Raw genomic sequence first — 11,864 nt, forward strand, 5'->3', positions numbered from 1 at the left:
CGGCGGTGGCTGATAACCACGAGAGGGCAGTCGGGCAAAAGTTTCGACGTTAGTCGAAGGTTACCTGTCTCCCTAGCTCGCCTGTCAAGGGAAGGGAGGGGAGGGGAGGGGACAAGATGAAGCTCTAGGTGTGGAAGAGGGATGGGTGATCTTGGATTGATGTTGAGGGGGGAGGAAAATCGAGTCCATCCGCAGTAGTAATCTTTGGCCGACGGCCGTTCTGGACCCTTGTAGACGGAGCACGATGGAGCGACGGGCCTATACAATACGTCCGTACCGGAAGGCCGGAGGGGGTTTCTGTTATCCAGCTCCGAGGGGAGTAGTGTAGGTGAGGGAGGTGAGGGTACCTCGGTGAAGGTGGTGTGGATTAGGTGTGGTGGAGAGTGGAGAGGCCGACGTGGAGGAGCAAGAGTACGAGGATGAGGGGAAGAGGATGAGGATGAGGATGAGGATGAGAGAAGAGAAGAGGGAGATCAAGGTGGAGCGAGTCACAGAGGTTGCCTATCATTCATTGGAGTGGGTGGCACAGCCTCTGTCCAGCCTAACACGGATCCGGAGATGGGGATACGACTGCCTTTTCTTTGTCTGTATAACGGTCATTGATTTGTGATGGACGGAACAGAAGGTGTCGATCGGTCAGCCCGCGCCGTCCTTGACAAACTGTAAGAAGGGAGGGGTGATGTAGGAAACATCGCGCGACGAACGGATGATGGAGCTGGGTGATGGACGTTGGGAGCGGACGACCGGTCTCTCGAGATTTGTGTAACATCGGATGATGTCGAGGTAACGAAGTCCAGTTTTGGCCGTCGGGTGGTGGTTCAGACAAGATGAGCCGACGAGCCTTCAACGCATCTTGGCATCGCGACGTTGAGAAAGAAACAGTCTTCTTGGCCCGGAATCACGCCTCTTGGCCATCGAGACCCGCGAAAGAGGGTGCAAGAGGCGGATGGTGTTTGACTGAGCTATTTCCAAAGTGGAAACGGCAAGCGAGGAGGGGGTGGTCTACCTGGAGGGGCGTGAAGGAAGCCATCTCCAGGTAGGTCTAGGACGATGGACAGAGCTCCCTATTCCCAGTCAAAGGGCGCTTAGGAGTCGAAGCCCCCCAAGCTTGTTTGCTGGAGACGAGGGCGTCTAGCATCTCAAGGCGGGCGGAGGGAAGAGCGGCCGACTGTGGGAAAACATCTTGTGGTTGCTCAAGCTCCGTACCCTCTCGGAAACGACAGGGCCGGTTGACCAAGGAGGCTTGTGGCGCGGTGGTTTACCACGGCTTGGCCTGTAGAGCTCATCGTGAGGCTGCACATGCAGGGCTAAGGCAGGTGGATCAGGACCCGTAGAGCGGCACATGCAGGTGCACCTGCTTTGGCGTTTTCTGGGGATGGTGTTATTCCCTACCTCTGAACCACACTGGCAGTCGTGCCTGACAACGTGTGACGCGTCTCGGTAGTTCCAGAGGTGATGACAAGGATGGTCGACGGCGCAGTCTGCCGCTTGATTTAGAAGTCTCGAGGTGCTGTCAGGCCAAGATAAGGTTGTCATCTAACACATCGCTTCACCGACGGTCTGGCAATAAGAATGAATGTCGCTTGAACCGGCCTCCAAATCGATCCTGTGTCAATTGACAAGTGTAGTGGAGTAGCAAAAGATATCGCGGGGATCCTTCAAGGCTTCGACATAAGATCCTCGGGATGTCTGGCCGGTCTTCCTGTGGCTCAAGGTATTTGGAAGCTTTGCTCCTGGCGGCCGCTTGGTTAGTCCAATCACCAATCTGCCGGGTTGTTTGGCAACGTCAATGGGGTCTGGTGTCTGTTCACCCGCGGCGGCGTTTTGGGGGGGGGGGGGGGTCGCGCTGGGGTGGGCTGGGGGGTGCAGACGTCGACGTGTGTGGGTGGGGGGGGAGGGTGCTGGGGGGTGGGTGGTGGTGGCACGGGGGGGGGGGTTTGGGGGGGGGGGGGGGGTTTCCGACCAGCATCTAGTTGTCATTTTTGGCTGATCTAAGATTCGTGATGTCGTTCGACCTTGGGATTTAGATAGGACATGGCGGATAGACGCGCGAGCTAGCGACGACAGACGCGTTGTACGCCCCAATATCCCGAAGACTCCAATCTCACGGACAAAATGGCCGGAGAGATGACGGTCTTCTTGGTTTCCGGCCATGCCGCCGGCTATGCCGCCGGCTTTTCCCTGGAGATGTCAGGCTCGTCCGAGGAAGATGAGGCTTGGCTAATCAGCCCGAAAGATGGAGTGTAGGATAAACTGTGGCTCGTGTGAGATGGCGGCCGCCACAGTCGGGCTGAGGGTGAAGAAAGAGGATAGTGTACGGAGTAACCTGTGGACTAACTTGTTCATCCTGACGTTGGGCTGCGAGGCGCCAGCTGTCATGACGGCGAGGGCTGAGGGCGGACACGGGAAGACTTCCAAACGTAGGATGGCTGCTATGGACCAAAGTACTTGGCTTTGAGCTGGCGTCTGGCCCCAGACTTTGCCTGCCCAGAAAATCAGTAGTCGAAAGGTGTAAAAGAGCAGCGTCTCGGATAGGGTCCGGAGTAAGACATACAGCTTGACTGACCGAGAAAAGATGACAGAGAAAGTCTGCGTTCGTCCGGATTCGGACGTGACAGGAAGGTGCCCACAGATCCCGCACGGCTTTTGAAGTTGGCTACGGAGAAATCCATAAGCTAGTCAGGTAGACAACGACAGAGCTGTCTCCGGAAAAAATGTCATTGGCTCAGGAACGAGAGAAAGACGCCGCTTGACCAAATTAAGGCGCTCGTAAGACGATTTCTTTCCTTTCCGTGTATAATTTCTACTTTAGTTGCGATACAATGGCTGATAGACGGTAGAGATACCTTGATGATCGATGAATTCTGATCATACTCGACCCCCGAGAACTCGAGAGCATCGGCATGAACAGCGCGAACGGCGGTGACCATTTGGAAAACATGAAGCCTTCAGCAAGAACAGAGAATCAGGATGGTCGACAATACCTACGTTACCTCGTACATATCCCACTTCGGATCTCAATGACGACATTATGGGCGCACATTGCCTGTGAGGCAACAAAATGTCACTCACTTGCAGTTCTTTGCCTGAAATAATTAGAGGATCTAAGACATCGTCAACAGAACGTGGCTCGCTTTGCAGGGTTGGAGGATTCGGCGTTGCGCGGCTCCTTTGACATATATCAAATTCTGTCAGCCAGTGTCTTGCTCCCTTTCTCAGTCGCCTGGACAGGGGTACATTTCCTTGATAGTGATGTGATAGTCTAGGCTGCGCGGGTAGAGGTGCGCGGGTCCCCAGGGGTGGGGGGTGGTTCTCGATCCCTCGGATGAAGCGAGTGAGACAAGGCTCGCGATGGCAAAGAGTTCGAGATCTTGCGCTTGCTGTGGCGGTTCGGAGTGGTATCAGAGGACGGAGCTCGTCTCTCTGCTGCTTCCGGTTGAAGACGGAGCCTTCTGCTAGGCGGCTACGGCTGGGCAGATGCGTTGGTGTTCCCGCTTCGCGGCTACGCGAGACCAGACCCATACAGGCACGACGGTAACTATCGATAACATCGCACGAAGATGGGAGGTCTTTTTTCGCTCACGATGTAGTTGATACCTGCTTTCAGTTGGGCAACAGACGTTGCGAAAGGGGTCGGGGGAGTCGACAAGGTCGAGACGCAGCGCGGCTGCGGCGTACGGCCGTGGAAATCAAGATACAATAACGTTTTCGGAGGGGTGTGAAGCGTAGACGATGGCAAATCTGGACGCAAGAAGACTTTCCCGATTTGAGCAAATTATGCGAGTGTGTGATCGAGCAAGCGAGATCGTGATTGTGAGAGGGACGGAATAGAGAGAGGCTCAAAGCCAGCGGGTGGACTTCGCGCTGAGACATGGATACGCGAGACTGCGCCCTACTCCGTCATGCTCCTGGTGCCTTTCGATTCTTGGTTTAGTGCGGCATACAGACAGCCCGGGCATTCATGGCGAGCTACGAGATTCTGCAACGGGGATCTTGTACTAGCTTCCAAGAGTCGGGGTCGGCACGCGGGCAGGCAAACCGGTAGACTGCCTTGTCAGCTTGTGGCTCTCTCTTTTCCTCTCTTGTTTTTTTTGTTTGTGGCGAGGAAGGGAGGCGGAATGGAGACGTCGTTCTCTCTACGTCCTCCTGTTGAGGTAGTGGGTGTGACACTGAAGTTCAAGTCCCAAGTCCCACTTGCTGCTAGGGTAGCGAGGGAGACGTCTTGGAGTGTAAGTGTGGGTGATAGATGAGACCGAGAAGTGCGAGGTAAGGCTTAGCGGAGAATCCGGAGGGCGTCTGGCTGAGGTGGATGCGAAAGCCAAGTCTTGATGGGATAAGAGGACGAGAAAGAGGGCAAAAAAGCTATCTGTTTGCGGCGATTTGGACCTTTAAGAACGGGGAGACCTACACAGGCTAGCCCACACCCCCTTGCTCCACTCACATCGAGGTGGGTTATCATTGCCCCCCTCCCAGCCCTCTTCTGGTATCTATGGGAAGTCGCTATTGAATTCTCTGGGCCTGGACCTCGCGATGTTGGGTCAGGCGCACTTTCTGGCCCCTCCCATCGTCGTTGGTCTGTGTTGGCTCCCGGGGGTACCTGCTTTCTCCATTACGCCCGCTGCCTGTCAAGGAATGGCACGGATGATGCGGGATCGCACAGACACAGACGTGACGAGCTTCGGCACAGGTGAAAGAGGAACACCCCCTCTGCTGTGGCCTGCGGCGCTCTGCCCCGCGTAGATCGGCTAACGGCTGGTTGAGAGACGGCCTCACGTAGCGGCACCGTAGCTCACCACGAGAGGCTGCCCCGACCCTGCGGACTGGGATCTAGCGAGGGCTGCGCGAGGCGTCACTCATTGAGCGACCGTAAGGCACCGCGTCGTAGATTGACTGCTAATGCTGACTGATCAGGTGATCTTGTTGTTGTTGTTGTTGTTGTTCCCAAGGAAGGCAACTCCTGCGACTCGATTCGTCCAGGAGGAGTGAAGTGAAGATACCTACCTGATGGCAAAGCTCAATGATGGGGGAGCTAGAAACACAGCCTCACTCTCAACGGGCCTTGATGATTTGTTTGAATAGTGTTATTTTGATATTTTCTCTGTTTTGCTATGATAACCGATCCCTCCATATCTCATACCCTGGGTTCCAGCCTGTGATTTTGGGTTGATCCAACATAATGAAAAGGAGATTAACTAGTAAGTACTGTTGGTGATGGTAAGAAAGTAAAGCGGCTATCCTTGATAAGCCGGTAAGGCGTCAGTCGGAGCTCGCGCTCCCATGCCGTTGTGTAATAGAAGAAGAAGAGGCGAGAAGAAGCAGAAACCATCCAGAGAAGGGAAACTTCGCGTATCAATCGCCTACATTGCTGATCCCTTGAAACGCCTGATATCCCTTGGGGCCCAAGCCTGCCCTAACCAATAACTCCCAAGCACCCCCCAAGCGTATACCTGCCATACATCGAAAGAAGAATGCTGCTCAGAAAACGAATCCCTCCTCGACCAGTTTGTCCACATCACCGCCCGCAGCCTTGACGGCCTTGATAGCTGCTTCACTCAGTCTCCGTCGCTTCTCCATCGCCTCCTTCTCTCGGCGGGCCTTGGTCTTGGAGCTTCCACTCGGCGCCACACCGGTCATAAGGACGTTCTTGTCGCTGGGAGTGAAGTTGACGAACCCGACCCCCTCGGAGGCACCGCCCAAGTTGCCGATAGAAGGAGTGCGCATGCTCTCACGGCGTGACCAGGACCTACGCTTCTTGACGCTGGCGCTGAGGGCGGCGCCGCCACCACCGATACTGGACAATGAGCCGCCGCTGCTGTGACGAGAGCGATTCGTAGGCGTGGGCGAAGTTGAGGAGTCGCGGCTGGCTTGACGTGTGCGGCTCGGGTTGCGCGTCTTGCGCATGGGCGTCGATAAGCACATATGCCGAGCACCGGCCGAGGGGGCACGGGGCATACGGGGCCGGCGCTCCGTCATCTGTTGAGGGTGTTGCTGGTGGTGAAGTGGCTGTTGGGGCTGGTAGTGGACGATGGGCGAGGATGTAGTACGAGGCTGAGGCATGTGAATCATGAGTCCTGACATTTCGTTTCCGGCGGTGGCGATGTTGTTGTATTCGTACGGAAGCTCACTGTGTTGTGTGTGCATAGCGAGGTTGAAGGTGGCATTGCGAGCGTTTTGTGCTTGATATTGTGAGTTGGATGACAAGTCCATATTGTTTCCACCCCACCACTGGTCGTCAATACCATCTGTGGTGGCATAGGCGTTGGACCAAGCGACATGAGAGTCGGTCTGGGGAGTTGTTGTGGCCATTGGCCAGGAGGCCTTGCTGGTGTTGGCGACGTTACCGGAGCTCATCTGCTGGTGGTGATAGAACATGCCGCCCTTGTCATCGAGAACGGGAGTGTCCAATGGTGTGGTAGGGTCGCTGCGACGGAATATGGGGACGTGGTTGACGTTCACGCCAGCATCGAAGAAGGGGTCTTCAACGTAACCACAACCAAAGGACATGCCGTTGCTACCGGCTGATGATGTGGAAGGCAGGTCCTGGGGAATAGTGGCACTGTTGGGAGGGGACAGGGGAAGTCTTGCGGGGTGAGGGCCGCCGAGATTCTGGAGATGCTCGGGGCGGAGCTTGAACTTGCGAGGCGAGGCGTTGGGCGAGAGGGGACCCCTGCTGTCGATGGCGACGGAAGACATGATGGGTTGTTTATGGCGGACAGAGGCAGCTTTCTGCTGCAGTTTGGATGCGACAACCTTGAAGAAGTTGCTCGGCTTACGACCACCGTTGGTGTGACTGGTGCTGCTAGTATTGTTGTGATTGCTGCTGGTAGCGGACGAAGCTTGAAGAAGAGGAGTGGGAGGATGGGAAACGACGACTGAAGGAGCGCGAGATGGCGACGCTTTCAACGATATGCCTTCCAGGCGCAGGAGCTCAGAGTCAGAGATCGACTCGGCCCCGCCAGCGTGAGCTGTGTCCGGATAGGTCGAAGCCTTCCTTTGTCCTTCTTCACGGTCGATCGCCCATGAAGACTGGACACCCGGAACGCCCACAGCAGACGGTACCACCGCGTCTGAAGTCTCCGCCGCTACTCTAGCGGCTGCTGATGATGGCACTAATGTGGCAGCGGGACCTGCTGCGGCGCTAGTCCTAGCTTCCATGAGCGAATGTGTGTGGCAACTTAGCATGTCGTCCAGATCGTCCGATACGCTTGTCGTCGACGCGGACCCATGGGCGGGGAGTGGCATGTTGTAGAAGAACGAGTCGGGTAAGGCAGAGGTAGGGAGCTCGTCACCCCCGGCCGTCGAAAGCCTCTCCAGGTCGACAAATTCCTCGAAGAGGAGGCTGTCGCTGTGGACCGCACCCGAGCCCGATCCTCCCCCGCCAGTTCTCTCTGTCTCTTCTCCCCAGGGCAGGTGAGACTGGCCCCCGCTGCCGTCTTTGTCCTCGTCCATTGAATCTACTGAGAACTGGACTTCCGAGTAGGCCATGTCGTCGTAGTCTGTCGGGTGCGAGCTGAGATTGACACTCACGCCGGGGCTCCTCGTCCAATGCGAGACGGCCACTGTCATTCTCTCTTGTGCGGGTGTCTCTGCCTGTCTCTGTACTAGACTTCAGTTCCGCAAACGATCCGGAGCCAAGGCGAGGATCAGGAACAGAAGCGGGGACTGGAGACCGCAGTGAAGATCAGATCTGTTGCGTGGATATGATGCGAAACGGTGGGTGGTAGGAGATGGGTCGTAGCAAAGGAGGGAAAATGGTACAATGTTCGTTTGCGGAAAAAGAAAAAGAGTGTATAAAGGAGTGAGAGAAAGATGATAGAGAAACTGGGGTATAACCATCGAAGAATGGGACTCTTGTACGGAAATGAAAACCGTCGATGGTTGCAAGCCCACACGGGGTGGAGGGAACGAGAGTCAACAAATACCGTCCAGCTCATGTCTCTGATCCTGCCACGGCAACTATTGCAAGAGAAATGGATGCAGCACGGAGACGAGCACCATTGGAATTGGGGACCGCAGAGATCACCGTGCTTTCAGCGAGGGATACCATCTGTTCCTGAATGGCCAAAGGAATGCAACCCACGTCGTCTAGTGACCCAGCAGCATACCCGCATTCCAGTCACCGCGGCCACCTCCCATTCTGTAGGTTCAAGAACTGGGGTTGGTAGGGCAAAGAGACAGCGACATCAAAGGAAAACTTGACCATGATTTCTTTCAAGGCAACGTCGTTTGACAAGAAAAGAAACCCCCTCGGCAACAGACAATCCCTCTGCTCGCCCTCTCTGCCAGGGCTAGCATCGGTTACAAAGACATGTCGTACCTCTACCATAGGCACACATTCAATACATCTGATATCTTCTGCTTGCTTCATATCTGCGGACCACCAAGCTGACTGCAACCTTGATTGATATCTCGAAAATACATTTCAGGCGACATGACATAGGACGTCGTCCGCTTGGAAGACGCCACTGGCCAAGTGAAATTGTCATCGCGGACCCCGGTCTTACAGCCTCTTTCCTGGCTGAAGACCACATCGAGATTGGGGCTTCCTCCTTCTCATCCTGTCCACATGCTCTCCACTGGGAAAGGGTACCGTGTGGACCTTTTTGTAAATAGATCATGATATGCTGGGGTGAAGCAATGACAAAGAAGGGAGCGGGAATATTTCAAGAGGTAAAGTAGGGGCGCCGTCGGCTGAGAGCGATGGCGGTGCCAAACTGCAGGGAACCACGCCCTCGACGGCCGGACCGGCAGCGGATCCAGGCTTCAGCCCTCAGCAGCTTTCACGGTCCGCGGCTATGGTGTCGCAGCTCTCCGTGAACTAAATAGGTAAACCATCCATAGCTATCAAGGGAAAGCCACCTCCTCATAGGCGAAATGCTGTCCCAGAGGAAACTATTGCACGTCTCCTCGTCGACCTCGCCTGAAGAAAGGTCAACACCACCTGAAAGTCTAATCTGGTTATTTCACCCTCATTACCTACGAGTTCCGTGGCTTATAATCCCTCGAACTGATAGATCATGCGATGTGCACTTGCGTAAGTGGGGATCCTGTTAGCCGGGAGACGACTGGAATGTCCATACGGTTCCCCCTTCATGATACTTACCTGAAGAGGGGCGGAAAAGTTGTGACGAACTTGAGAGGGTAGTGACGATACACGTCACTGGTCCTAAATGGGGGTTGCGGTGTATTGTGCCGCATGCATGAATGGGGACCCCCTTGAAAGCATACTTTGACCACAATAGCTTCCCACTCTATCGGGACAGCTTGCTCCCACGGCAGCCGTTGTCTGTTGCACACGTTTCCCAACCACCCGTAAGAACGGTAGTACTGAAAACATCGTTGCCCTGTATCATCTCAGTCTTAGTCATGGTCGCGGTTCAAATTGAAAACGCCAGCAAGTAGAAATGCGACACATCCCAAAGTGGGAGAGGTCTACTTTGTTGATTCCGAAAGTTCTCTAATCCACTCTGACAGCAGTCTCCTCTCATCAGCGACCTGGAGAGTCATAGACAGAGGGGAAAAGCCCCGCCTGACAAAGGCAGGAAGTATCGACGCCTCGTTTCTGCACCTTGGAAGGCTATGGGCAGACTGCCAGCCAGGGACTCGGGGCTTGCGCGTCTGATGACCCGGCGATGACCTCGGTCCGTCAAGGTCGGTGAAGCCGACAGTGCCACCAATCCGGGTATCAATGCGGAAGAAATGAGTATCCGACCATCTAGTAGCTCATCGCAGGATGAGGGAAACAGGAAACAGGCAAAAATCTCCATGTGTCTTACCGGACACGATCGAAACGCCGTCTGACTCTGGATCTTGAGCGCAGTGATCCCCTATTGAACTTCCCCGCCATGTCGTAATTCAATTCAATCCAAATAAACGCCGTTGCCCAAGCCAAATCTTGCTCTTTTCCCAGGGGTATATCGCTGAAATGTTCCTCGGACGCTCGTATAATGAAACTTAAACATCAAGGCAGACCCGATCGATGCGAGTTGGAATTCGCACCTGCTGGAGCGGTTCAGGTCGGCCGAGGATCGTTCGTTGGTCCTGGTCCTTTCCTTCGTCGCATTCTTGGACGTTGTCTGACAACGTTCTGACACCGAAGCGCCGTCTCCGCCGATCCTCTGAACCGCAGAGATCCATAGTTTCGCATGCCCCCCGACTTGCTCATTAGCCTTTCCCTGTCAGCAGCCAATGCTGTTTTCATGAAGGCGAATTCCTCGTCTTGATCGCAAAAGCCTTCGTCCACTCCCGGCTGTGTCAAGGCCGGGTCGATCTCAGGATAACCGTCTGCAGCAATGTTGGGAAGATGGGGATATACAGGCACAGCCGCTGGCAAAGACGACATTGCTGCAGATGGATGAATATTGCATTGCAACTCTTCTGAGATCATGCCCTTAACACGTGCCTCTATCGCGCGGGTATTGGCTGGGTTGTTGACATAACGGCTATAACGCTGGCGCCGGGCTCTTTTCCAGTCGGCTACTGGCTGATGTTCTCTGATATCATGCGTTGTAAGGCTCATATCGCAATCATCATCCACCTCTAGATCGGCCATTGATAAATCGGTGATTGTTGACGACAACGCTCCAGCCGAGGTAGTCCGCGCACCTCGTGGCGGCAGTTCTGGAATCAGCGTCTGCTTGCTGAGCTCGTGGGTAAGGTTGTCAATGGGCTGTGGTGGAGGTAGTGGTATCTCAAGAACAGCTGGAGATGATTCCGAGGGAGACAAAAGTACTTCAGTAGGCCTCAGCAATTCTCGAGGGCGTTGTCTCGGAGATAGAGGCAGCTCCTCGCGAGAGCCATCCGAACCTGAGCGGGCCTGGGTTCCTAACGCGAAGTGGTCGAACATTCTTCCTCGAGCTTGAGCGAAGAAAGTTGACATGTGGATTCGCCCTTGGTATGATGTGGTGACGAGAGCAAAGAAAGGGCTGAAGCTTGCTCGGGAGGGGCAGGCTGCTATTATGAAGGCATCCGCAAAGGCGCTAGAGACTGGGCGAAGAGGCGCTGTGGCGGCCACAAAAGGCCCCGAGTGATTGCTTCGGATGCTTGGATGGTAAATGCTAGCAGCAAGTATGACGTTTTTCTAATTTTGAAAATGTGAAATAAAGCTGGTCGTAGACGAAGCGTTGATGGGGATCAGACGTGGCCATGTGTTCGCGGCTCTACGCCGTATATTCGATTAATGTTGGCTTGATGTTCTCAACAAGGAGTGTTTGCCACGATGAAGGGAAGAGGGTGCCTCTCTGCTGGTAGGGAAACGAGGGCGAGTGAGAATGAACGAAAACTAGGGGATGACGGAGGGTACGAGTTATTTTGGCGTAGCGCAACAGAGGATGCTAGCTAGTGTAGCTGTGGTGACTGAATTCGAAGGAGAACGGTGAATCTGGATGTGAACGGAGTCGACGAGAGTTGTAGAACTAGGCATGCGGTGCGTGGGCAGGCGTTATACACATATAGCCCTTGAATACAAAGGAGGCGGTATGGAACCCGTACCGGTAACCAGTATCAGGCCAAGCAGTATCCGTACCGTATGGCCGGCACTAATAGCGAGCTAGCCAGGCCAAGTTTCTCTGCAGACAGTGGGAGAGGAGAATGGTTGCACAAAGGCAAAGCTAGAGGCTGGCGGTACCACCCTGGGACTGACGCTCCTCTTTGCGCCGTGCTACAGCCGCCAGAGGGGAAGACTAACTTAAGGGAGACGAATATGTGTAGCGACAAGTTTTCGGGAGGGTTTGCTCATGGGCTGTGGAACTGGGTGGGAATCGATATCTGCTGGAGTTGGTGTAAAGTGGAAGTGCGCTCGTGTATCCGTAGCTTCTTGTGGTTTAGAAAGGAACGAAGCCGTAGCAGCGTCAACGTCGACGAGG

General features: G+C 54.8%; 3 protein-coding genes across 3 annotated transcripts; 1 reads left to right on the forward strand and 2 right to left on the reverse strand.

Moving 5' to 3' along the window:
* Positions 1–2,236: 2,236 nt before the first annotated feature.
* CORC01_09351 (uncharacterized protein) lies at positions 2,237–2,458 on the forward strand (the record flags this gene model as incomplete). Its single annotated transcript, XM_022620980.1, has 1 exon — positions 2,237–2,458. One exon carries the CDS (start codon positions 2,237–2,239, stop codon positions 2,456–2,458), a length of 222 nt encoding a protein of 73 aa, XP_022472502.1.
* A 3,017-nt stretch (positions 2,459–5,475) lies between these two features.
* Positions 5,476–7,566, reverse strand: CORC01_09352 (uncharacterized protein; the record flags this gene model as incomplete). The annotated part of the gene is made up of 1 exon (XM_022620981.1): positions 5,476–7,566. One exon carries the CDS (start codon positions 7,564–7,566, stop codon positions 5,476–5,478), a length of 2,091 nt encoding a protein of 696 aa, XP_022472503.1.
* A 2,446-nt stretch (positions 7,567–10,012) lies between these two features.
* Positions 10,013–10,846, reverse strand: CORC01_09353 (uncharacterized protein; the record flags this gene model as incomplete). Its single annotated transcript, XM_022620982.1, has 1 exon — positions 10,013–10,846. One exon carries the CDS (start codon positions 10,844–10,846, stop codon positions 10,013–10,015), a length of 834 nt encoding a protein of 277 aa, XP_022472504.1.
* Between the last annotated feature and the right edge of the window lie 1,018 nt (positions 10,847–11,864).

Source organism: Colletotrichum orchidophilum, assembly GCF_001831195.1.
Source record: "Colletotrichum orchidophilum strain IMI 309357 chromosome Unknown Scaffold_84.1, whole genome shotgun sequence".
NCBI classification, from domain to species: domain Eukaryota; kingdom Fungi; phylum Ascomycota; class Sordariomycetes; order Glomerellales; family Glomerellaceae; genus Colletotrichum; species Colletotrichum orchidophilum.